At 55.3% G+C, this 25,603-nt stretch overlaps 9 protein-coding genes across 9 annotated transcripts; all 9 read left to right on the top strand.

Moving 5' to 3' along the window:
* Nucleotides 1–290: 290 nt before the first annotated feature.
* JKF63_03748 (uncharacterized protein) lies at nucleotides 291–1,385 on the top strand (the record flags this gene model as incomplete). The annotated part of the gene is made up of 1 exon (XM_067899747.1): nucleotides 291–1,385. The coding sequence occupies one exon, from the start codon at nucleotides 291–293 to the stop codon at nucleotides 1,383–1,385; it is 1,095 nt and encodes a 364-aa protein (XP_067754953.1).
* A 567-nt stretch (nucleotides 1,386–1,952) lies between these two features.
* On the top strand, nucleotides 1,953–3,434 carry JKF63_03747 (uncharacterized protein; the record flags this gene model as incomplete). The annotated part of the gene is made up of 1 exon (XM_067899746.1): nucleotides 1,953–3,434. One exon carries the CDS (start codon nucleotides 1,953–1,955, stop codon nucleotides 3,432–3,434), a length of 1,482 nt encoding a protein of 493 aa, XP_067754952.1.
* Nucleotides 3,435–4,231: 797 nt separating this feature from the next.
* Nucleotides 4,232–4,909, top strand: JKF63_03746 (uncharacterized protein; the record flags this gene model as incomplete). Its single annotated transcript, XM_067899745.1, has 1 exon — nucleotides 4,232–4,909. The coding sequence occupies one exon, from the start codon at nucleotides 4,232–4,234 to the stop codon at nucleotides 4,907–4,909; it is 678 nt and encodes a 225-aa protein (XP_067754951.1).
* A 2,077-nt stretch (nucleotides 4,910–6,986) lies between these two features.
* JKF63_03745 (uncharacterized protein) lies at nucleotides 6,987–9,881 on the top strand (the record flags this gene model as incomplete). The annotated part of the gene is made up of 1 exon (XM_067899744.1): nucleotides 6,987–9,881. The coding sequence occupies one exon, from the start codon at nucleotides 6,987–6,989 to the stop codon at nucleotides 9,879–9,881; it is 2,895 nt and encodes a 964-aa protein (XP_067754950.1).
* A 344-nt stretch (nucleotides 9,882–10,225) lies between these two features.
* On the top strand, nucleotides 10,226–10,627 carry JKF63_03744 (uncharacterized protein; the record flags this gene model as incomplete). Its single annotated transcript, XM_067899743.1, has 1 exon — nucleotides 10,226–10,627. One exon carries the CDS (start codon nucleotides 10,226–10,228, stop codon nucleotides 10,625–10,627), a length of 402 nt encoding a protein of 133 aa, XP_067754949.1.
* Nucleotides 10,628–11,229: 602 nt separating this feature from the next.
* Nucleotides 11,230–11,919, top strand: JKF63_03743 (uncharacterized protein; the record flags this gene model as incomplete). Its single annotated transcript, XM_067899742.1, has 1 exon — nucleotides 11,230–11,919. The coding sequence occupies one exon, from the start codon at nucleotides 11,230–11,232 to the stop codon at nucleotides 11,917–11,919; it is 690 nt and encodes a 229-aa protein (XP_067754948.1).
* A 4,275-nt stretch (nucleotides 11,920–16,194) lies between these two features.
* On the top strand, nucleotides 16,195–19,350 carry JKF63_03742 (uncharacterized protein; the record flags this gene model as incomplete). Its single annotated transcript, XM_067899741.1, has 1 exon — nucleotides 16,195–19,350. The coding sequence occupies one exon, from the start codon at nucleotides 16,195–16,197 to the stop codon at nucleotides 19,348–19,350; it is 3,156 nt and encodes a 1,051-aa protein (XP_067754947.1).
* Nucleotides 19,351–20,069: 719 nt separating this feature from the next.
* On the top strand, nucleotides 20,070–21,020 carry JKF63_03741 (uncharacterized protein; the record flags this gene model as incomplete). The annotated part of the gene is made up of 1 exon (XM_067899740.1): nucleotides 20,070–21,020. One exon carries the CDS (start codon nucleotides 20,070–20,072, stop codon nucleotides 21,018–21,020), a length of 951 nt encoding a protein of 316 aa, XP_067754946.1.
* Nucleotides 21,021–22,739: 1,719 nt separating this feature from the next.
* Nucleotides 22,740–25,055, top strand: JKF63_03740 (uncharacterized protein; the record flags this gene model as incomplete). The annotated part of the gene is made up of 1 exon (XM_067899739.1): nucleotides 22,740–25,055. One exon carries the CDS (start codon nucleotides 22,740–22,742, stop codon nucleotides 25,053–25,055), a length of 2,316 nt encoding a protein of 771 aa, XP_067754945.1.
* Nucleotides 25,056–25,603: the final 548 nt, after the last annotated feature.

The raw sequence follows: 25,603 nt of genomic DNA, 5'->3' as shown, positions 1-25,603 counted from the left end.
CGCTACTCCACACGGACTGTTCCTCCCTGGACCTCCCCTTCCCACCTATTCCCCCCCCCCCCTCCCCTTTTATCCCTACCCCGATACACTCCCCGTGTAGAGACGTGTACCAGTTCGATGCTCAGTGTCCCCTCTCCTGTGTTTTTCTTTTTTGCCTCAGTGTGTTTGCGTCTCATCTACTCACCTCACGTCACCTTACCCCCCCCCCTGTCCTCTCCTCTCTCCTTTCTGCTTTGGTGGTTTGGCGTACCTGTCCTTTAGCTCGGCGCCCGCACTCTGGCTTCTCACAGATGAAGCGCACACTGTCCTTGGGAATCGAGGGAAGCGCCAACAAGATCGGCGTGGGGGTTGTAAATCAAACCGGTGCGGTACTCTCCAATGTTCGTGAGACGTACATCACCCCACCTGGGACCGGGTTCCTGCCGCGCGAGACGGCCATTCACCACTCCCAGCATGTTCTGCAGGTGGTACAGCGCGCCATGCAGGACGCCGCAGTGACACCTGCCGACATCGACATCATCTCCTACACCAAGGGACCTGGCATGGGCGGGCCGCTTTCTGTCGGCTGCACCGTAGCCAAAACACTCTCCCTGCTGTGGGGGAAGCCGCTGGTAGGCGTCAACCACTGCGTCGGCCATATTGAGATGGGCCGTGTCGTTACAAGGAGCGAAAACCCTGTGGTGCTCTACGTCAGTGGGGGAAACACGCAGGTCATCGCCTACGCTGACCACCGCTACCGCATTTTTGGCGAGACAATCGACATTGCTGTGGGCAACTGCCTGGATCGTGTAGCCCGTTTGCTCGGCATTTCAAACGATCCAGCACCGGGCTATAACATTGAACAGAAGGCCAAGAGGGGCAAGAACTACATCCGCCTGCCGTACACGGTCAAGGGAATGGACATGTCGTTTAGTGGCCTTCTCTCCTACGTCGAGCAGCTTGTGTGCCACCCTCAATTCAGTGAGCCGGACGTTTGTGAGGTCTCCGATAAGCGGCGCAAGGCGATGCAGCCGCTGACAAGCTCACCAGTCCCGTCTGGCAAGACGTTCAACACGGATGATATCTGCTTCTCCCTGCAGGAGACCATTTTCGCCATGCTAGTCGAGGTGACGGAGCGCGCCATGTCGCAAATCAAAGCATCGGATGTGCTCATTGTCGGTGGTGTGGGCTGTAACATGCGCCTGCAGGAGATGATGCAGCTTATGGCGGCAGAGCGTGGCGGCCGTTGCTTCGACATGGACCAGCGATACTGTATCGACAATGGGTGCATGATCGCGTACGCTGGACTGCTTCAGTACCTCAGTGGGTCCTTTACTACCATGACGGAGGCGACCATCACGCAGCGCTTTCGCACCGATGAAGTGTACGTCGCATGGCGCGATTGAGTTGCCGTGAACTCGCGCGCTGTGATACGTTGCGTGCTCGGCTGCGTTACAAACTCGTATTGGGTGCAGTAAAGGTGAGTTTTTCGTACGACTTGGAATTCTCCGCCTGATCGACACGTGTATTGTCCTCTCACTAAATTCAGCACTGCACTCGGCCGGGGGCACTGATACACTCGCCATGTCATTTTTTTTTCTACCTCGGGCCCCCCACCCCTCTCCCACACGCACACACAGACTCCACCGCCGCCGCTGCCGCCCTCACTGCTGCTCTACCTTCACCCCTTTCTCTACCTGTGGTTCCCCTCGCTCACCTCCTTTTCCTCTCTTTATATGTGCATATGTCTTGCGGTGCACCTTCCCCCCCTTTTTTTTCGCATCGATTTTCTTCGGTGACACATCGCGCAACCCTCAGGAACAAACGCAACGAAAAACGTGTCGGTGAAACTCTACTCGAGTCCGACCCCCTTCCCCCCTTTTTTTCTGGAAGAGTGCCTTTTCTCGCTTTTCTTCTTCTTCTCCCCCTCCCTCTCGATACACTGCCCTCGCGGCACGCCTTTCTCTGGTGCGATGCCGCGTGCACACAAGGACCACACATGGATGAAAAATCACCCCCTTGAGGGGGATGATGTCGTCACGGGCCTCTACAACATCCTGGCGAAGCGCAACCCCAAAACGATGAAGGGGTGCTGCGGGATTCGTATTCCTGACACGGTCGTATACGAGCACAACTTTCCGCGTGGCTGGTACACCACGGACATAAGGGCGAATGAGGTAGTACGGAGGCAGGGCAAGGACCTCGACGCTAATACCATCGAGATGGGCTTCAAGCAAGACTTGTCCGAAAGCTCTCCCATCGCCGGCACCTACCTCTGCACAACGGAGAAGACGAACGACAACGGTGAGACGGAGGTGAGTACACTCGTCGAGGTGTTCAACCGTGACACGCTGGCTGCTTTCCTGGCACGCAAGGTCAAGCCGGAAGGCATCCTGCAGAAGTTCATTCTCCCGAAAGGGTTCCAGAATAGCGTAATCAAGGCAGTGTGGAGCCCGCGTGTGTGCATGGTGCAGCGTCGCACCAACAAGTACCAAATCTTCGACCGCAAGCGAGCCGATTACGACCCCTTTTCCATCACCGTCACATACGATGGCCCCACATTTCTCAGTGAAGAGGGCAGCGTGTCGGGCAACATTGCACTGGATGTGAAGCATCTGTGTGGGAACATCGTCCAGCATTTCTACTACACGGAACACAAGTACATCACACGAATGGTGCTCTACTTCAAAATGGACCAACGCGACCGACTATGGCTCCTGTGGTGTGGATCGCTGCGCGTGTCAGACCGCGACGCGCCAAGCGAAATGCCCGTCAACCTCATCACTAATTTCGCCGAGCCGCTGCTTAACGGGACCTCCTTCGACGAGGATCGGCTGCTCGGCATCGCTGATGAAGCCTACATGAGGATCACCAATGACGAAATGTTCTACGAGACGTACATGAAGCGGGCAGGAGGCCGCGGCGCGACGGACGACGAGACAGACGTCCAAGAGAGCAGATTTTCCCCTCATAGTCCAGACGCTAAGCAAGACGGTCAAGCGGACTCTGCTGCATCCGCCGCAGAGGCCCTTGACTGGAGCGATGCAGCGCCTCTGGTACTGGAAACGCGCGACCGCCTTCTCCTGGAGAGGAAGGCGATGTGCAGCGTGTTTGAGGATCTCTTCTACCTCGCCCGTAGTCACCTCCTTTCCCGTCGCGACGAGCCGTACATCATGGGGATCCCGAAAAACGTGGTAAACACGCTAACGGAAAACGGCGTCGTCGATCTCATGCGTACTCTCCGCATCCCCGCCAAGGGCGAGCACATGGGCGACTCTGCTTCCATGCACTACGTTATCGAGTCTCTGTCACACCAGCCCATCACACAACTCTCCGAGAAAGCGCAGGCGTGGATCCAGAACTATTTTGACGAGAAGCTCTTTCGACTGCAGAAAATGGGACTGCAATTCGCAGGTGACGAAGATGCACCGTGCGTCGAGGTGACAAATTCGTGATGATCCCTCCGGCACGTCCCCAGATTCGATGTATAGCTCACGTGAAGTGTCTACGAGTGTTCGCCTCCCCCCCCCCCTCCTCTCTTTCTCTTGTGCACTCCGACTTTCCTTTTCTACGGCACTCTCGCGGCGCACACAACACCCCCTGCGAGCATGTCGACGTCAGGCCCTCTTGGTATGCTTGTGCCTCCAGGCTCGACTCTCTGGACCTGCCCCCGCTCCCACTCTCAGGAATTGTGTGTACGTGCGTGAACGTAGGTGTACTTACCTTGGAGGGCGGTCTCTGCTTTGTTGTGCCTTGTGCCACCGGGGGGGGGCGGGGGCTTGCGGGGACACTCTGTGCCTGTTCTTCTCTTCCTCTCCTTTTTCCTTTATTTGAGGAGAAGAGGAGGGCAGATGGGTGTCAGCGTGGGAGTTGACGTTTTGAGGACGCTGTCTTCACTCGCGATGTAGTGTTTTGCTGACTAGTTGACCACTCGGCGTTCCGTCGATCGAGGGCGGTATGTAAACTTTCTCTAAGAGCGCAGGTTATTCACTTCCCCCCCTCCCCCAACTCCTCTATGCTGATCCCCTCACGCTTGTCCACGACACCTGCCTGTCCATATCCGTTGTGCCGTGTGAATGATAAGCTCAGGTGGCCCTCATGTGTACTCGAATGCTAGCTTTCCTATCAGGCCCCTTGGATCCCCGAGACCACTCGCCTCACCTCGTCTTTCCCCCCTCTCTCTCCGAACCGCATGCCAATACTCGGCTAGTCAATAGAATACAACGTATCTAAACCTTACAACTACACGTTGATGGACACTATGATGCAACGTCCCCACTACGATGCTCGGGGTCACGGGCCGCAGTACGACCGCGCAGCGTACAACGATGGTGGCTACAACATGAGCCAGCCCATGAACGGCATGCCACAGCAGGGCTACAGTCAGTCTCCAGTCAACTACTATCAGCATCCCCAAGGCTATCCGATGGGTAACCCCATGTACAATGTTATGCAGGGGTACCCGCCGGCGATGCCCGGATATCGCGGAGGTCGCGGCCGCGGCGACTGGTACTATCCGAGCGCCGGTCGCGGCGGTTATAACAACATGCGCGGCGGCTTCCGTGGCGGACGGGGCAGCTTCCCGATGCGCCGGAAGAAGCCGTTCGTCGGCGGCACACTTGAAACCCAGCGTGAGTGGGAGCGCCAAACAGCCTGCTGTTTTAACCTTCAGGGTTCGTGCAAGTTCGGCGACGGATGTCGCTTCCTGCATGAAGAGGTGGAGGGTCGGGCGTGTCAGTTTGGCGACAGGTGCCGCGTCCACGGCACCGGTGAAAACGCCAAGGATGAGGCGGTGGCAAAGGAGCCCGTGTCAGACAAGGAGAAGAAGACAGCCGAGTCAAAGCCGAAGGCGACTGAGAGTCCCACCGCTAAAAAAAACTCGGAATGCCCAACTGAGGACAAATCTGAGGAGCCGGCGGCGGCCGAGTAATCCAGTGGAACCGGTAAGGAAGAGATGGGCGCTCGCGGCATTGAATCAACATAGACCGGTGCCGCTGAGGCGATTCGCTGCCATCCTGCCTTCTAGGCCCTTTGCACCAGTCTGGCCCGCTCAGCGACATGTGAATGCCGCCGCCTCGTTTTTTCCCGTCTCCAATTTCTTTTCCTTTTCGCGTCAGGCTCGCCCCCCCCCCCCCCCCTGCACAAACCCCGAAGCTGCTTCGATAAGCTCCTCGATTTTTCTTTTCCCTCGAAATACCGCATTGGTGGGCTTATTTCTTCCCAGAGCCTTTTTGTTGTTTTTTTGTGTGTGCGCGTGTGTGCGTGTGGTCTCCTCGGTAGCGCGCCTGTAAAATCATAAGAGGGATGAAAACATAACAAACGCAAGAAATATATGATTGCCCACAACGGCGTCTTTTCTTCTGCAGTGGCCGTTGTCGTGTGTGTGTGTGTATGTCTGTGTGTGTGTGTGTGTGTGTGTGTGTGTGTAATACTCTCCATTCCCCCTTCCCTCCCTCCTGTGCAAATGGACTAGGGGTAGGGAAAAGGCGGTGGGACCCCCCTTCCCCCCCAAAAAACGAGGTAACTAACAACAGCAGTAGTAAAAAAAAGGGGAGAAAGAAAAAACGAGTATTTTTCCCGCTCATTTTTGGTATTGTTTGGCGGCGTTGTGGAGGAAAAAAAAGGAAGGATAAAAACAAATAAAGGGGAAAAAGAAGGAACGGGATGTGGGCAGGAATAGGCGGGGACTCTTGGTCAACACACGGCGTACGCATGTGCGCGCGCACACGCACACACATGGAAATGGGGACGCACGCACACTTGCACACGATAAGAAAAAAGTCAGGGAATATATAATTCATATATTTTTTTTGTCTGAGAAAGTTGTTTTTTTTATTGTTCTCGATGTTTTTCTCATAATTGAGCAAGGTAAATTGGCGAATACAGCAGAATATATATATACGTATATTGACTTTAATGTAGGAGAGAGGTGATTCTATACGCGCATGGACGCACACACACACACACACACACACGCACACCCATCTCCGCCCTCCCCTCCTCCTTCCTTTTATGGAAGCAACTGTGTTTATGTATATGAGTATATACATAAGTATGACACACGCACTCACACACATGTGGGTGCGTGTGTTTTCCTGTTGTGTGCGTGCACTGGTGTAGTCCCCTGTAGGAAAAAAATATTCAAATCTAATGAGAATCGTCGTCGTCTCATAACGAGCTTCTTTCTGGCACCAGTGAGCGGTGGAGCGAATCTTGCTGCGCTGTTGTGCCTTAGCGACAAAACGACAAGCAGAGCCGCTAGGTGAGGCAGTTCAGATGTGGGTGGGTGGCACTTCTTTCTTCTTCACACAGCCGCTCATCTCTCGTTTGCTCTCCTTGATGGCACCGTGTAGTGGAGAGGGGGGGAAAAGATGTGTGTTGTGGTGCACTCCATCTTGCTTTGTTGCACTTGCTTTCCATTATCTTCAGCAAAAGAAATGTAGATTGCTGTCTGAATAGCCGCAAACAAAATGGCCGCGCAATGAGCGGCTCTCTCTCCTAAGGTGAATGTCACAGAAAACGTTGCACCATAGGCGTAGAGGATTGCGCGCAGCGCTTGCCTTTGTGTCCTCATTTTTTCCCCCCTAGTCCCGTCATCGTGTCTCTCTCCCTTTTCTTTCACTTTGTCTCGCTGCTCTTTGTTTTGTCGTGTTTGATTGGTGGTGCTCGCCTTGGTGTTGTTTGACTTCTGCGAGGGCGGGGGTGTCGCGTGTGCTGTGACGCGCCTTTCCGACCAATTGTTTTTGTTGTCTGTGGGGGATTCCGGGTCTGGCGCGAAGGCGCTATCAAATTAAGTCTTGTAAACTCGTTGAATCACACACCTATCATTAGAATCATAGACGGCACCCCCTTTCTATATAGACTCTTGGAACCCCCCTCCCCCTCCCCTCATTTCTTTTCTGTGACTGAGCCCCCCTCCACAAAGGACCTTCTTAGTGGTGGGAGCAGAGGGAGGCAGAGAGAAATATCATATTTACGCGCTCTCGCGCAGCACATTGGATGATAGAATGCTGGCCTGCACATCATGTCGCCTTCAAACGATCGGATTCTACATCGCGCAGCACCCGTGGCTGAAGGCGGCGGGTTTTGTCAAGGTTGGCTACAGCACCTGCCTGGAGACGCGTCTTGACATGGCCTCTTTCACAACCTGTTTTACACCGGAGTGGTACTACGCATCTGTGTTTGAGTGCCGGAGCAGCAAAGAGGCCCTGCTGCTCGAACAGTCGGTGCTGTTCTGCCTGAGCGAAAAACGCGTGGAGCACCGCGAGCTGCTACGGCTCAGTGAAGACGAGGTGACCAAGACTGCGGCCATGCTCGCACGCAGGCTCCATCTTCCCGTAGTCCAACGCACGCTTCCACACTACGACAGCACGCTGACAACAACTCTGCCAGACAGCCCTCGCCAGGAGAAACTGATGACGGTCGGCACCAACTTGAACCCTGCAGAAGTGGCCGAGAATCGAGATAGGACCTCGCTGCCCCATGCCCAGGTCTCCGCCACGATTGCGCCGTACCGGAAAGTTCTCGACGACGCCAAGGCCAACATGCCCGCCCATCGCTCGACCCTCGACGGCAGCGTCTATCCTGCGCTGGGGGATAGTGATGATGATGAAATCCTCAGCCGCACCGACCTCGGCTTCCTCTCCACCTGGATTGACAACAACGACTACTCGCTGGACTCCCTACGACCTTACCAACAGGAGGCCGTGGCCCGCCTCACGGCGGAGCTGGCTAAGCACAAAAAAGCAGTATGCCAGATTGCGTGCAGATGTGGCAAAACACCGGTTGCGTACCACATCATGCAACATGCTCTCCAAGAGAGCGGTAGCGCGCGTGTTCTCTACCTCGTGCCTGGGCTCTCCCTCCTTCGGCAGACAGCGCGCAAACTGGTCGCCTACGGCCTACAAAAGACGCCGTTGCTCATCATCGGATCTGACCCACTCCCGGTGGTGCTAAGCGGCAACCACTGTCAATCTATGACAACAAACCCCGATGTGATTCGAGAAACCATCTTGGGCAATCCCAAATTGGTCGTCATCTCCACCTATCACTCATCGCCGCTGCTGAAGGACCTGAACATTTTTCAGCTTACCGTTTTCGACGAGTGCCATCGTGTGTGCGGCAGCACGGACGATACCGCGTTCAACACTATTCTGAAACTCCCGCTGCACGGTCAACGCCTCTTCCTCACTGCCACACCGACGTACGACACGCCCATAAAAATGAGTGACACCAGCTACTTCGGTGGTATCGCGTACCGCTACTACCTCCGCGAGGGCATCAACAGCGGCTACGTGAACCCCTTCTCTGTTCGCGTGGTGCTGGGCGGCAGCTTGTCGTGCATGAATCCGTACCTGTTTGAGGCGATGCGAGTGGTGGATAAGATGCTCGTCTTTTGCCGCGACATCGCCCACGCTGTGAAACTCTATGAGGATTTGCTAAAAGAGACCTCCCCCGGCGACGTCGCGGCATTTTCTGTGTTCATGGCTCACTCGCGCATGGGCAGCGCGGCAGTAGCCAAGACCCTGGAGTCCTTCACAGCAACAAAGCGGTGCCTGCTGCTAAATGTGCGCCTCTTCCAGGAAGGGGTGGAGATACCAGATCTGAACGCCGTATTCTTTGCCGCGCCGCGGTACAGCTCGCGCGATATCATTCAGAGTATTTGCCGCCCACTGAACAAACTCGATGGCAAGTCGCCATCATTTGTTTTTCTGCCGGCTGTCTTCGATGACCGCTACGCCGCAGATCACCCTACCAACTTGCAGAGCTTCTCTACTCTTATTCCCTTCACTGACGCGCTCATGGACGAGGACCCGACGCTGTTTGAGTACATGATCGACCCCCAGAAAAAGTCATACGATATTGGCGTCGTAGGTGTCCGTTCGCTCAAGGTGACGTCAGAGAAACTCCACCAGTTTGTTCTGCCAGCAATCAGACGTGGTGTGCGCTACTCCACTCGCGACGCCGACCGTCTGCACCGCGCCGCACGACTCCCATGGAAGAGCATCTTTGAGGAGATGAGGCGCATTGTGTACGAATGCAATCGATATCCCAAGACGAATGATGCCTGGGTGGTTGGTGAGACACCAGTGTCAATGAACATGTTCTATCAGTACGTGCGCCGTGGATACAAGATGCACGAACGCGGTGAGGCCACCTACCTTCAAGTATACCAGCTGCGTGACCTGGAAACCTTGCCACAATGGAGGCGATACGGCATGCAGGGACCGTACCCGTGGAACGAGTGCCTTCAGACGCTTGCCCGTCACCTCCGAAAGCACAAAATGCTGCCACCACTCGACGTACACAAGGGTGGCTACATCGGTCTCGACGCGACGCCGTTTGAGCGGCTGGCTGGGTGCCTAATGCACGTCAACCAGGCAGACAGTCGGCTCCGAGTTGGTCTATCACCAGACAAACAGGCAGACCTGGACCGTCTCTGTGCTCAGTACAAGTTGCGTTGGCGCAAGCGGCGCACCGCCTCGGGGACAATTGTGAAGAATGACATTACGATGATCACTCAGTCGTACATCCAGTTCAAGCAACTCTACGAGAGTGCCTCCACGGTTCCACAGTTTCAAAAGTACCTCGAGCTGCACTTCCCAGGGTACCCAGAAAAGCACTCGCGAATGGAAACGCTCGACAATCTGCGCAAGGGCACCGTACCGCCGCGTCGAGTCCAGCAGCCGCGCGAGGGGAAAATCGGGGAAAGGCAACAGGGCCAGCCAGCGGACAGCTCCGCGGCGAAGGACAAAACTGTTATGTGTCGCATTTGCCGAGAACACGTTTCGGTGTCGAAGTGGGCAGCGCACCTCTCCAGCGAGGCCCATCTGCGCGCTCAGAAGACGCTTCTGTGCGTGGGGCTCAGGAGTGGCAGGGGCAATGCTGCTGGGTTCATGTGAGTGATGGAACACACATTACAAAAGGAAAAAAACAAGAAACCTAAAGACGGAGCAAAGTGCAACCGGTGGTCTTCAGGGGTCGTGTGACACCTGATGAACAACGACAGTGTCATTTTTTGCGGATTCGCAGAGGCTCTTGTCAGGTGCCACAAAAAAATGTCGTGAGGAAGTCCTCGGCATCCCCAGGGGCGGTCTACACTGACCTGCCTGCCCCCTCCCTCGACACGCCTTCTTGCACCACCGCCACCACCACCACCCCCTCCTCCTCATATTGCGGTGCACATCATATGTTCCTCATTTGTTGTTGTCCACACACATGCACTGGAGGGACAGCGCCTACAGGTATGACGAACTTTGTGAAGAGAGGAGCAACGGGCCGGGTGAATGCCGCGCGGTTGTACGCCTTCAACAAGACCCTCAAAAAGGAAGCACTACGGGAGCGCAGCTACTGGGAGGAGAACAAGGACACTCACCCCATTAACCGCTGGTCTTATCGCCGTTGGAAGGACCGAAACGAGGAGTTGTCCATTTTCGAGGACAAACTGAGCAAAGTGCCGGTGGATCAAAAGTTTAAAATCAAGAAGCTCCTCACAGTGGCCAATGTGTCCATTATCGGACCCATTGTTCTGGTTGTGTATTTCGCGTTCTGCTTTTTCCGATATCGATGGTGGGGCATCACGCCCATCGACGGCGCTACCGGCATCGCGCGCGGCATCCAGAACCTTCCTAGACCCCCAGGCTACTAACCCACTGGAAGAGCACAGCGCTCTCTTTGCATGCCAGCCCCACCCTCTGCTCTTTTGAACTTCTCGAGTAAACAGCAGAAACGACGACGGCAGTCATGAAAAACACCTTCCGCCCCTCTGGGGTCCGTGCGAGATTGGAAACAAATCTGCACTGCCACCACTGGTCCAGCAATCATTATACGCACGCGCGTGTGTTGTGCCCCCCGACGTATTCCGCTCCTCCTCGCCGACCAAGACCTGAAACACCGTCTGCACATCCACAGGACCTGACCTCCGCGTCTGACACCCCGCCACCATCATCTCCCAGTGCGTTGTCGTGGTTGATTTCACTTTCTGCACTCCTCCTTATTGTGCACGCCGTGCCCCTCAACGCATAAACAGGCCGCCGCCTCCCACCACTACCACCACCATCACCCCACTCCTTTCAACCCCAACACCACTGGTCCCTCCAACTTTTTTTGGTGTGTCTTACACCCATATCGTCACATCAACGTATCTCCTCTTTTTTTTGTGTGTGCGAAGGCAAACAGGTCATCCTGTAATATCCCTCTTTGCCCCCACCCCTCTCTCACTTCTCTCCCTGTCTTTTACGTCGCTCGGAAATGGTCCTTCGATTCTCATGCGCTCTCCTGACAGGCGGTGCGCTGCACTCGTGCCTCGTCCCCCCTAGCACGAACGCGGCCTCAGCAGGCAAGTCGTACCTGCCACCGTACGTGACAAACCCGCGCAACAGTCGAGTGTTTTTCGAAGTTGCCGCGCAAGGCGGCTCCTCTTTTTTTGGCATGGCAACCCAGGAGCCGATTGGGCGAATTGAGTTTGAGTTGTTTGACGACACCGTACCCGTCACGGCGAGGAGCTTCCGCGAGCTGTGCCGGGGAACGTCCAGCAAATCACCGGACGGCAAGCCGCTCACCTACAAGGACTGTGTATTTCACCGAATCATCCCAGACTTTATGATTCAGGGTGGTGATATCACGAAGGGCAACGGCACCGGCGGCTGCTCCATCTACGGTACCCGCTTCAAAGATGAGTCCTTCGAAGGAAAGGCCGGCAAGCACAAGGGCCCGGGTATTCTTTCCATGGCCAACGCCGGCCGCAACACCAACGGTTCACAGTTCTTCATTTGCACCGTTGCATGCCCGTGGCTAGATGGGAAACACGTCGTGTTTGGCCAGGTCCTCCACGGCTATGAGCATGTGAGGACGCTTGAATCCTACGGCACCCCGCACGGCAAGCCCAGCAGAGCTGTGGTGATCAGCAACTGTGGTGTTGTGCAGGAGATGGGTCTTTAGCAGTATTTGTTGTTGTTGTCTTTCACAATAAGTCATTCCCTACAGTGAGCATACCGGCTACACAGAGAAGTCGCCACGGTTAACTTGTCTCAGGAACACAGTCTTGTATTTTAACTAGTTCTGCCCGATCGGGTCTTTGTGCGTAGCACTCAGAACATCATCTCGGCGATGCCCAGAAACATCCGGGAAAACGCAACTGCTGCGGTCACTCGTCATCACGGTATATATTTCCGCATTGTTTTGATCATGACCTACTGGCCTGGAGACCATACTCTTTAAACTACCCTCGGTCGCCGCTTCGTCGTCGCCACCCCGCCCTCTCGCCTCTCACCTCCCTCCTTCCCACTTTCTTCTTCTTTCTCATCCTCTTTTTTTCTCCCTCTAGATATGGAATCCATCCTCCACGCCGATCGCCCCGCAAGGAAACGACAGGCCCCCGTAAGTGACCACTTTTGATTCCATACGATCTGAATGAGCTCGATGAGTTTCCCCTTCCTTTTTTAGCAGCATTCGCCGCTGTCCTCGCACCTATACTGTCCGTCTCCCTCACTGTCGCCTCAACATCTGACCACTGCCGCGTCGTGTGTGTCTTCTTCACAGTCGAGGGAGAGGGATTGGAAGGGGATGTAATTCTCGACGACTACGAAAAGGGGCACCCCCCACGATGGTTAAGGAGCAACGGAGATGAACCCCAGAAGTGGTGAATACGCAGCCACCATGACGACAAGATGAAGAAATAGATGTGACTGTATATTCAAAGCCCCCATTCTCATCCCCATCCCCTCCTCCTCTCCCCCCCATATCTCCTCCTTACGTGGCACATCAGCCTCTGTCTGCGGACAACCACCATCAAGCAGAACATAAACTACCTTATTGGTTGGTGTGCCATGAAGAACTTTTTTGTTGTTCGTGGTGGAAAGCACCGCAGAAACAGCTGAACTCGCTGTGTGACCACATGTTGTATCCGAGCCCAGTGTTTTGTGTAAGGAACGAACGCTTCCCTCGCTCGCTCATCACCAACGCCACGCCCCGTTGGGTCTGTTTTTTTTTTCTACTCCCCCCCGACTGTGAGCATTCCAGAAACGGTGTCGCCTCTCGGCCGTGCTCACTTGGGTGATGCGGGCGGCAACAATGTTCATTGACGCCCGGGAAAGCGGTCATGTCCAAGCAGGGCAATCGCCTTCTTGAATGACTTGGTGATGCGTCAGCACCAGCCGACGGTCTAGCGGCACAGGCGATGCCGTGACAAACCGTCAGCTTTCTGATTCACACCCTATCCTTGACCAATTTTAAGTGTGGTGGCTGGGCGAAGCCGCACATCAACTACCGCAGGCTGTATCTTATTGCCGGTATCGCCCGCTCCGTGTCAATTGCGGGCGCTCTTGCTCGCAGGAAGCGCTACTCTAACACGGACTGCCGCGTGCTTCGTCTCCGCAATCCAAGGGCCATTGATGGTAAGTTCATGTTCATTCTGTGCTTTGCATCCATCTACTTCCTGCTGCAGGTCACGTGTGGGGTACCCCCAATCTCTCCTATGAGGATCTCTTTACCACAGCCTCCCTTGAGGCGCCTAGCTCTGTAAGCTTTACTGTGGGCTCCTCCAGTGCTTTCCTGGGTGCGTTGCGGCACGCGCTGTAGACGTATACTTTGCACAGCACCCCGATGACCTCGCACGGTCGCTTCCTCCGCACACGCCCCCTTCATCATGTGCAACGCCCCGGTCTTCGGCACCTTGTCCGATTATTGGGGCCGGAGCTGAGCGGCTTCAACCCTGGAGCTCGACTACAGGGTCCCCATACCTATCCAGTCGAACTTTGTAGACGCCTGTCTGCGTTTTTGACTTCCTGCTGACACTCTGGTTGGCGACTATGCAGATGTCGTGCCCTGATGAAGTGGTACTGGGAGACGCTTCTTCCTTCTCATGGTGCCTCAGTTCGCCCCGGTGGTTACCTCCCCGACCTTGCGCGAACTCCCTGAGGACGAGAGTCTGCCAGTTGGCGGACACGGAACCACTGGATGCGAAGTAGGCGCCATCGCAGAAACTCCACCCCTACCACCGCGAACGCACTGCCGATTCTGCAGCGCAGTAATGGTGACACAGAAGCTGAGGTGACGTGCATTCGCGACTTTTTCCTCGGTAACTTCAGGGGCATTATGCCTTATCAGCTCTTTGGCCGCCACTCTTTCCCTACCGGCCTCTGTAAGCCCTGGGACAGACAGCATCACGCAACTACTGATTTGGTTCTCTTTCTCATATACTTCCAGCCAGCGCTGTACCCCTTCACCCCCTTCACTCTGCTGCTGCTTTAAAGCTTTCCCCCCCTCAGGGCTCGCCTCGGGTGCTGGCGCTCATTTTTCCTTCTCTCACTCGGAACGGGTGCGGGCAGTAGGCGAGCACAGGCAAAGTCTCCCCGGTGCGCTGCCTTCCCCCCGAGTGTGCCAGTGCAAAACAATATATATATATATATGTGTGTGTGTGTGTGTGCCCCCTTTCTCCAAAAAATAATAAAAAAAGGGGGGGGGGGGTCATGCAGAATGCATCCAGTACATCGGTCGGTGCGCATGTGTGTGCACCCAAAGCGAACGACTTCTGCTTTGGCGACAACACGTCCTGTCTTGGCATCGTTTTTCCTTGCAGTGAGCGGGAATATACTCACTTTTGTTTTTTTGCTCGCTTTGTTTTGTTTGCACACCGCCTCCCTTAATGACCCGGGAAAGGGGAAGGGGGTACTATTAGTGCAGTGTCCACTGTGGAGTGCCCCACACTCGGTGCGGAAGCCAAGTATCTCTCTACGCGTTCACCAATGCCAAACCATTTCTGCTGTTGACGGAGTCAAGCACACACGCCACTTGGGTCTCAGAATGAGGCATCGTAGCTGATGTAGGGTAGTACAGTACCAGGTGGCGCTGGGTCGAAATGGTCTGCGACGGGGGGCAGACGTTTCTACGACCCATATCGTGTGCAACGTGTCAGCGTGACTCGAGGACATCCGCACCATCTCACTAGCTGATGATAGGGCAGTGAGGAGAGGGCGGGGAGGAAGCCAAGGGCCAACCAGAGAGCTGCACCGCGCTTCGACCCGCACAGCCGGTGTAGCCGCAGGATGGACTGTAAAGCACGTGTGGATAAACCATGAGGCAGAGTCTGTACTCTGGTAGCTGAGTCGCCCCCTGCTGTGTAACGCGTTGGTTCCGCCTGTTCGCACCACACGAGAAAGTCCTGTCCAGAGCTCGTGGGTAGAACGTGGCGTGTAGCCCCACAGGATGCCTCATGGCGGAACGCACACGCCAAACCTAGTAGAAAAACACCGTCTTTTTTCTTCTTCTTTTGCCCACCCAGCCATCCCCACCCCTTCCGCTTCACTTTTGTATCTCCCCAGTTGCGTGCAGTTTTCCTTTCCGTCTAGCATCCTCAATGAGATAAAAAAAACCCACGTTTGGTGCAGCGGACTTTTGCGTGTGTGTGTGCGTCAGAGAGCGAGGAAACCAAAGACAAGTACTGTACTCGCACTCCTCGAATGGCGCAGCGCGTGACGCTGGAGTCTCCTCCGCTTTGCTTCATCCCTGTGAAAACAGCCGTGTGCTAAAAAAAAATGAAAAAATGAAGGGGATGTACGTGAATCGGCTTTGGCTGAATTGAGCACTCACGAGAGGGGGGAGGGACGTATTTCAACGGGCAGTCGTAGTCTGACAAGAGAAGATGGCCGCGGCCGCATGGTGCAATATCCGCCCACACCTACCTCCCCCTCTCTCTCTCCACCGACAGTTCTGTGGCATGCCTCTTTCTGGTGTATGAGGTTCGCCGATGTCCTCCCCCCCCCCCCCCGACACACACACACACACCCTTCCATACGGCAATTTTCAGTGTACCTCGGAGGCACGACGTTGCACCTCGAAGACCTCCAAAAGGAAAACGCTGGAGTGGAATTGAACGGTTATCGCATCTCACATGTACATTGGAGTGCTTTCCGGGCGAACAAGAGAAGCGTCTACTTGTAAGTGCCGTCTCAAGGACCTCGGGCACGCCTTGGTAGCGTATTCCTGGATGAAGACACCCTTTCCTCACACCAAATGGCAATATCTCGTCTTGGCAATGCCGCACGTCAACCTGTCTGACGCACCGCTTCTCCCCTCCCCCTCCCCACTTTCCCTTCATTGTGTTTAGCCAGCGTACATTGGTTCCCCTACCCGAGACCGAGAAGCACAAACACACACACACACACTCACACCAGCAGTTTGTCTTTGGGCCCCAAGCGTGCAACCGGCAGCTCGGCAATGGAGCAGGACCCTCCCCCTGTGTGCCGGATATGTCAGTCAGACGGCGATCCGATCATCCGGCCCTGCCGGTGTGAGGGAACAATGGCGTATGCGCACCCGTACTGCCTGGCGGAATGGATCGCCTCGCACGGGGAGTTGTCCTGTGAAGTGTGTGGCATAGCCTACACGTTTCAGGTGGCTGTAAAGGATGCGCCACCTTTTGCATCTATTGAAAGCTTGCAGCTGGCCGGAAAGCTGCTTGTGACGCGGCCGATTCGGCGTCTCTGTGAGGTGCTATTCACGCCGCTGCAGGTGCTCGTATGTTGTGCGGTTGTGCCCTTTGCCAGCATGTTGATGTGGCGCAGTGTCTCGGCTCACATGATACTCTTCTACAAAGTCCTGGATGAGGCTCCGTTTTTTTTCGAGCTCTTCTACATGTTTGGTGTCCTAACCACCTTTGTAGCAGTCGCGCTGCTCTGGGCCTTTGAGCAGTTTGATGTGTGGGCATTTTTACATGAGGACTGCATCGTGGGCCTCCCACCGGAGGCGCCGATGCAGGTACCAGACACGCCCATCCTAGACGGCGCGGCCACCTCCGCACTGAATGAGGCATTCACCCGGTGTAGTGCAGAGCCCCAAGGAGTGGCACGCAGCCGCTACCTCACCGTCTCCGAGGCGCAGATGAGCAAAGACACGACTCTCGAGCTTCTCAGAACAAAAGTGCGCGCTAGCCGCGGAACCGCTCAGCAACCCAGCTCCTGGAGTTTCGAACCGGTCTGGATCTCTGCAAACATACTACTTGTTAACATGATGGGTATCAGTGCTATTGTACTAGGGCAGTTCATTATGTATACCCTAAAGTGGATCTTTCATAGCATTGGTGCGTTGTCGAGCAGGCTGATTCCGAACGTGTATCCTTCGTTGCACCCTCAAGCGGCCATGGCCGTAACGTCTGCCGTAGTGCCGCCGTACGTGCGCTGGATCACCGCCTCCGTGATGGGGCTGATGGTGTTGCCCCTGATCCTGCGTATTGCGGCGTGGCGCTCGCAGAACGCCAGGGCGCGGCTGTCCCGCACCCTCTTCCTCTGCAGTCTTTTCACCCGCAGCATTGCCTCGGTCCTTGCCCTTTTCCTTGTTTGGGTCGTTGTGATCCCTGTGGTTGTGTACATCTGCCTCTTTCCCTTCTTTGTCGAGGGAGACGTTGCCCCGTTGATGGGGCGCCGCGATGCGTGGCAGGTCCTCCGCACCGAGCACCTTCTTCCGCTCCACTGCGATGGCGGGACACGCACGATCGCATCTGTTGCAAAACCGGTCGTCCAGCCGCTCAACGTGGCACGGGCACTTTTCATTGTCCTCCCTGATGTCTTGCGGGGCGAGCGCCCACCGCTCTTCGACACCGTGACATGTGGGGGAGCAGTGTCCCCCACATCCGCACACCCCGCCCCGGCACCTGTCGCTGAGTTCGTGTGGTACAGTGCTGGGGTGCTCATCCGAATCTCAACTTTTTCCACGTGGCTTACACTCTTTGGGACTCTGCACACAACTCTGATGTGGCTACTGGCAGGTGTCTCGGTGGTGGTTGCGCCGTATCTGACGTTTGCCCGTGACGTTGCCGAGAATGACTTCTTTTCTGCGTTTCTCCGCTTGCACGGAGGTGGCGTCTGGTGGACGCTACTTGAGGTGCCTCTTTTTGTGGCGCTGTACACGGCGAGCGTTGGCTTTGGTGCGTTTGTCACTCTGCACCACTTATTCCCAGATGCATCTCCAAAGTCCCTGACGTACCTCTCCTTTTACTCACCCGCGAAGGGGGATAGACACTTTTATCTCCTGTTTTGCTGGTTCGACAATCTAATGCGACTGCATGTTGAAGTGGAGTGGTGGCTGAGGAGGTGCTTTCTGCACCCCAATGGCCCCACTGCCGAGATGCAACAGAGAGGAAGCCAGGTGTTGGAGAACACGGCGTACGCTGTCTGTCTGCTGTGCGCCAACGTACTGATTGGTGCGGTGGTCGAGTGGGCCTCACAGTGTGTGTGGTTTCCCATTCTCGGGGTCGCCGTCAATGTCATGGGGATGTTCTGTCGTGGGGGCTTCTTCAACGACGCGTTCCTGCAGTTCCGCCACAACGTGCACAACTGGAAAATGCAGGCTGTCATGCTGTGCTTCTACGGGGCCTCGGTGGATTTCACCGCCGCCGAGACATGCATCTGCCGGCAGCTTGTCAAGGTCAGACCTAGCAAAATGGCGCAGGTGCTGATGCAGAGAGCAAGCGAGGAGAAAGAAGCAATGGTGCTCCTAATGTTGTTGGCGCTCGACAATTCCGACCGCAACAGCGTAGTTGTGTGCTCGCGCAACACACTGCACCGCCTCACCACGAAAACGGTCCAACACGTGGCCACATACAACCGCTTGAGCTATGCCGCCATCCTCGCAGTGGCGGTGCCGCTACTGGTGTACTCGCAGTGGCATCTCAACTACATAGGTTGTATTGCCGCGGACTACATAACCCTACCTTTGTGGTTGCAGTTGTTGATTCGCTGGACAGCCGGTGCGCTGGCACTTGCTATATGGGTGTTTCTTGAGGGGGGGATCCTGCAAACCTCTCTTTTTCATCGCTGTCTCGAGTACGCGCCCCAGCTGATTGAAGGGTCCCTTTCCCTGGACGCTGTCCACGCCGTTTTGCTCCCCTTGGCAATTCACAATGGCCTTGTACGATTCGCAGTCGCCGGACTCACCTTCACTTACAACGGGCGTCTTCTCTTTACACTATTTCAGATGGGAGCTCTCTTTGTACTGCTGGCTCTCAGATGTTTCCCGACTCTGGACGAGATGCACATTGACCACGTCGACAGGCTGGCGCGCTTTGAGCAGAGACGAGTCATTATGGACTGGGAGCCCATGCGTCTTGGTCCGCCCGTTGCTCGTCGTGACAACTTTGAGAACGATCCTGAGCCGCCACAAAACAACAACAACGTCGCAGAACCGTTGCCAAATGAACCGTGGTTGCAGCATGGACCTCCACAACCACCGCCAGCGCACGTAGTCGGCGTCGCGACGTCCTTCCCGAGGCTTGCGCAGCTGCGCGCGCGTTTTGCTCGCTGGGTGGCTTCGCAGACTGCCAATGACGTTGTGCTTGTTGCCTACCCGCGCCCATCCCCCCCCGCACAGGTTGTGTAGCGCATCCTAATGCAGAAAAGATTGACGCCTCAGATATGCCTGACACTATCGAAAATGCTGTGCACATCGACATTCTCGCCTCAGTGCATTCCTGTCCTTTCGCCCCTGTGCTACACGTACCACAAGGCGCAGGCGCATTGGGACTTTTTTTCCTCAGTGCAGGCATCCAAAACACAGACACAGTGGGGGGATTCACCGCGCAATTCAGTGCATAAGAAGAGCTCGTCCCGTACTCTGTCCATCTCGACGCGAGTGAGGCATGCACGGGTACTATGCTCATGTGTTGCCTTCCCCCCCCCCTCCCCTCTTGGCCTTGCCTCGCCTCGCCCGACCATTGCAAATATGCCCCCCCCCCCCACCCACCCACCCACCCTTGCCGCCCAAACGTGGCTTTATCCCCACCCAGCGGGCCTACCCCGCCCGTGGCGGCCCGCCAGCACAGCAGATGCACTGGATAAAAGCTGTTGTCAACACTCCGATTCCTCGTCATTCCTCACTGCTGTGGCGCGCCTTGGCCGGGAGTCTTTCTTGACGAATGCCCCTCGTTGGTAAAGAAAATCGGTTTCCCATATTCCTGTCTTCTTTTTCCCACTAGAGTTCTTTTTGTTTGTTTCTTCACTCATTACGTTTTCACTCACCAGACGTCATTCCTCACCACCACACACATACACACACACTTAGTTTCCAAGCAGATAAACCTTAAATAGTCTCAGCAAATCATGGCACTCCTACAAGTAAATGAGCCACACTCCTCCGATGAGATTGAAGTTCACCTCTACGCAGGTAAGGAAGACCTCAACGAGGTAGACAGCCGACAGGAAATGGATGAGGAAGGACGACGACAACTAGAAGGAGCAAAGCGGAACTGGACTTCCCAGGAAAAGTGGCCCCTCTACCAGTATCGTTGGCTGCTGCGCGAGTATTTTGCAGAGTTCTTCGGAACATTCTTTCTCATTTCGTTTGGCGACGGTGTCTGTGCAACCACCAAATTCAACGCAGCTGAAATGCCGGGTTATCAGGCGAATGCGAGTTATCTTGCCATTACCTTTGGCTGGGCGTTCGGGCTTTGCATCGCCCTTTTCATTAGCATGGGTGTGTCTGGTGGACACTTGAACCCCGCCGTGACGCTGGCAAACTGTCTCTTCGGCACCTTTCCATGGAAGAAAGCGCCAGGATTTATCCTCGCCCAGGTTCTCGGTGCCATGGCAGGTGCCGCCAACGTCTACGGACTCTTCAAACCGCATTTTGACGAGGGAGAACGGAGACTGTTGCCGGGCGAAACAATGACATCCGTGTTTGGAGGGATCTTTTGCACCTACCCTGGCGTCCCGAACAGCTACGCGGTGTGGAGCGAGCTGTTTAACACCATGGCACTCATGATGGGTATTCTCGGCCTCTGCGACGACCGCATGACTCCTGCCATCAATTACAAGCCGATCGCTGTCGGCCTGCTGGTATTTACGATCGGTATCACGACCGGTGTCAATTCTGGCTATGCCATCAACCCTGCACGCGATCTTGGACCACGGATATTCACGGCGATGCTCTGGGGTAAGGAGCCGTTCACTCTGTACAACTACTACTTTTGGATCCCGACATTTGTGCCCATTCTTGGCGCTGTTCTCGGCATGTTCTTGTACGCTTGTTTTATTATCCCCGCCAGGACATAGACGGACTCTCCTAACCCCTGTTGAATGTCACACAGCTGCCATACAGGTATTCACGCTTGGTCTGTGGTGACTCTTTTATTATTTTGACTTTGCACAGGCCTATCCATGCCCTGTGCCCCTCTTTTCGCTTTTTAAAAATGTGATGTTTGGGTAGTGTGCTTATTCTGATGTTAACGTCCCCACAGCTGGCTACGGCGACCATCGTCTCTAGGGGGCCCTCTAGACTATGGTTTGAGACACTGTTCCGAAAAACATGATGTCTCTTTTTCCTTGTGCCGACGCCGCGGTGCAGATGTGGAAGCTCGCAGGGGGGGGGGGGGGGGTTCGTTTCATGTACCCCGGGGGTCGTGCACATGGTCAGCTGATTCTTTTTTTTTTGACAAAAGATGTATATCCCTGTAAAAAAGTGTCCCGCTCCTGATGTCGGCACACTTTTTTATTTCTTCCTCTCTGTCGCCCGTTCGCTCTTTTGCTGGTAGCACATTTTCTGTCTTTCCAGCGCGGTGGCCGTTGCCTGTTGCGGGGTCTTTTTTTTTGTGTAAAACGCTGTTTTGAATCGCCACATTCCATCACCTTATTCTGGGCTGTTTCGTCACTACAATGGTATCTCTTGCTAGAGGAGGGGTCTTTTTCTACTTTTGGGTAGATCGATGGGCACACCGTGCCCGTAAACTAGAGAACGTCTGGACCGCCCTCCTTTGTCAGTTTTCTCGGCTTTAGATCTTCTGGTCTTCATTTTTTTTCTTCGTAGTTCTGAGACTTTGGTGGCTGATTGCTCTGGGGGTAGGTGGGGATTCATAGAACATGTTTTTTTAGCATTTTTTTTTCGATTCAGAGTGGAACCGAAATGATCTTTTTTTTTATCACCCGTTTTTGTTTTTTCTCTCTTTTTTAATATTCAAAAAAAACGTCATTATTTTCACCTTAACGTCGGCTCCTTTGTTTAAAATCAAAAGCGCAGATAACACAAGGCAACTAGATCGGATTATCGACGGTTAACCCCAAGGAACATTATTCAGAGGATATTTCTGAACGTCTCACAAGCACGGGCGCGCACATACACAAAAATGTCTTTTTTGAATAGAAACTTCTCTGGGTGCGATCAAGAAGTCTCACAACTAGTAAGTCCACTGCGTATTAACCTATCAATTTACATTTTCGCAGTCTCTGAAGGCTGATGCGGAGGAAGAAATGTATACACGCTGGACGGTTATTCTACGGTGCCTCCTTCATCGCTTGCAGGGCGAGTAACCTGGAATACTGGTTGTTAACGAAGGCTCATGTTCTCTGTAAAAAGTAAGCGGGTAAGGTGGGGTGGATTTGCCTCACTCCGTCTTTCCCGGTCATGAACAAGTGAATGCACGTTATTCACCCAGGGTAAGCAGTTTTGCCTGCTTTGCCTCACCAGCAGGGTGTGAAACCAGCGGCGCTATAACCCCTCCACGGCCAGCTGTTGGTTCTGTGCCGAGGAGAGTGGCACGGCTTCTCGCGTTTTCAGACCAGCGACTCTCAACTGGGACCTTCTGGTAGTCAGAGAGAGAAATCACAGTGAATGGCACTCTATTCACTACAGCGTACCTGCTCTCCCCCCCCCCCCCACCCACCCACGATTTCCGCTTTTCTCTCCATTTTAGCTAGTTCCCCTTTCGTCCCGTCCACAGAGTCTCGTCACAATCTTTCCAGTATCCACCTTTTTCTTTTTTGCATCTACTCAGCGAAATGGCTTCCTCGGTAACGACGCATACGCTGGGCTTTCCGCGCATGGGAGAGCAGCGGGAGCTAAAGAAAGCGCTCGAGTCTTATTGGCGTGGTGACTTGACAGAGGCTGCGCTGCGTCAGGTCGGTAGCAGCCTTCGCAAGCAGCATCTCCAGAGGCAGAGTGAAAGGGGGGTGACTCTTCTCCCCGTCGGGGACTTTGCGTGGTATGACCATGTGCTGACAACCAGTCTGATGTTGGGTAATGTACCGCTGCGTCACCGCGCTGATCCAGATGCCCCCTTCGATCTAGACACCCTCTTCCGTGTGGCGCGTGGCCGGGCCCCGACTGGCCTTTCCGTGGCAGCGTCTGAGATGACGAAGTGGTTCAACACCAACTACCACTACATTGTGCCCGAGTTCACGAGCGAGTCGGCGGAGTTCCGTGTCTCTTGGCCGCAGCTGTTCGAGGAGCTCGAGGAGGCGAAAGAGCTCTTTGACGCTAAGCGCCTGAAGCCGGTTCTCCTTGGCCCTGTGTCATATGTCTACTTGGGCAAGGTGAAGAGTGAGGTGCCGTTCGATCGCGTATCCCTGCTTTCAAAGCTCGTGCCGGTGTACGCAGAGATTCTCAAGCGTCTGGCGGCCTCGGGTGTGGAGTGGGTGCAGATAGACGAACCGGTGCTTGTCCTTGAGCTCGAGTCGAACTGGGTACGTGCATACCGCGATACATACCACGCTTTGCGCACGGCCATCGGTGCTGACATCAAACTGCTACTGACAACCTACTTCGAGAGCGTGTCGCACCACTTGCCGCTCATCGCCTCCTTGCCGGTGAACGGGCTCCACATCGACCTAAGCTTGCAGATGCAGTCGGCGCTCGAGGTTGAGCGTGCGCTGCCGGCTGACTGGGTCCTTTCTGCGGGCGTGGTGAATGGCCGAAATGTGTGGCGCACGGATCTCCTGGATGCCTATCACCTCCTTGTCTCTCTGCGTCAGCAGTCTCCTCCTGGGCGTGCAGTATGGATTGGCACGTCCTGCTCTTTGCTCCACTCCCCCATCAATCTGGAGTGCGAGACGGAGCTGGACACGGAGGTGAGGGGGTGGCTTGCGTTTGCGCTGCAAAAGTGTGGTGAGCTGAAGCTCCTAGCGGACGCCGTTGTCGCCGGGAGCGAGACCGCCGTGGCCGAGTACAGCGCCCCGCTCCGAGCCCGGCAGCACACCAAGCGCGTCGTGCGCAAGGAAGTGCGGGACCGCGTGGCTGCTCTGACCGCTGCTGACGCTCGTCGCGTCGATGCTTTCCCGGAGCGCTGGCGTGTGCAGCAGAAGAAGCTGAACCTGCCTCTGTGGCCCACCACAACAATCGGGTCCTTCCCGCAGACAGCCGAGCTGCGCGCACAACGCTTGGCGTTCAAGAAGGGTCGCACTGAGCAATCAGTCTACGAATCGCAGCTGAAGGAGCACATCGCGTACGCCATCAAGCAACAGGAGGACATTGGCCTCGATGTTCTCGTCCACGGGGAGGCGGAGCGGAATGATATGGTGGAGTACTTTGGTGAGTTGCTCGAGGGCTTTGTCTTTACGCAGAACGGATGGGTGCAAAGCTACGGCTCACGCTGCGTGAAGCCGCCAATCATTGTCGGCGATGTGTGTCGGCCGCGTCCGATGACAGTCTCCTGGTCTACCTACGCACAGTCCCTGACGCAGCGGCCCGTGAAAGGCATGCTCACTGGCCCGGTCACGATTCTCTGCTGGTCGTTCGTACGCGAGGACCTGTCTCGACAGAGCGTGACGGAGCAACTGGCGCTCGCCATCCGTGACGAGGTGTGCGACCTCGAGCATGCCGGCATCAAGATCATCCAGGTGGACGAGCCAGGCCTACGAGAGGGGCTGCCTCTGCAACGGAGCAAGTGGGACGAGTACCTAGACTGGGCGTCGCGCTGTTTCCGCGTGAGCACGTCTGGCGTCACCTCGCAGACACAGATACACACACACATGTGCTATGCGGAGGTGAACGACGTCATCCGGACCATCGCGGCCATGGACGCCGACGCGATCTCAATCGAGGCCTCTCGCTCAGACATGGAGCCACTCACATCGTTTGCCAACTTCACTTACCCTAACGGCGTCGGTCCGGGTGTGTACGACATCCACAGCCCCAACATCCCCACCACCCAGTCTATTGTGGACTTGTTGCTAAAGGCGACGCAGTACCTTCCGGTTCGCCAGCTGTGGGTGAATCCCGACTGCGGCCTGAAAACGCGGACGTGGGACGAGTGTCGTGCGGCGTTGAACAACATGGTCGCTGCAGCGAAGGAGCTGCGCACAATCAAGCAGCAGTGAAGACAAGGCTGTGTGCGCGCGGAGAAAGTGCTCGCTGTGCCCGGGTAACCTGGTGCGCGCGGCCGTTCCGACGTGCTCTGTTGTAAGGTGCTGCAAGTTAAGACCACTGATGCATGTGACGCACCTATCTGGTTTTTGTTTAGCGGTTGTTGTTTTTTGAATCCCAGCCTCACTGACTTGCAGGCGGCGCCTCTTTCTGTAGTAGGTTTTTTTGCTGGTTGCGAGTCAGTACACAAGGACCACGCATTACCAGTTTGCAAAATGGGTCGTGTCAGAGCATGCGACGCCCGCAGCCTGCCTTACGAAGTCGTTCACCTAGCCGCTACTCTCAGACGCGAGGCCGACATCCTCGGAAACCATGCTGCTCGTCGTGAGGAGGCTACGGCGGAAGGCCATTGATCTGCATCATCCAATCTGGAGGTGGAAGAATATCGAGCTCACGAGGCGGCAGGAAACCGTCTGCGCCTAGTTCCACACATTCATGATACCCGCGTTTTGAGCGTGTCCTGCCAAGGAAGTGGGTGGTCTTGATAGGATGGGGTGCGTGT

This window comes from Porcisia hertigi, chromosome 31 (assembly GCF_017918235.1).
Source record: "Porcisia hertigi strain C119 chromosome 31, whole genome shotgun sequence".
Lineage (NCBI taxonomy): Eukaryota > Euglenozoa > Kinetoplastea > Trypanosomatida > Trypanosomatidae > Porcisia > Porcisia hertigi.
The sequence above is the reverse complement of the archived record's forward strand: the minus strand, read 5'-3'. Positions and strand labels throughout refer to the sequence as shown.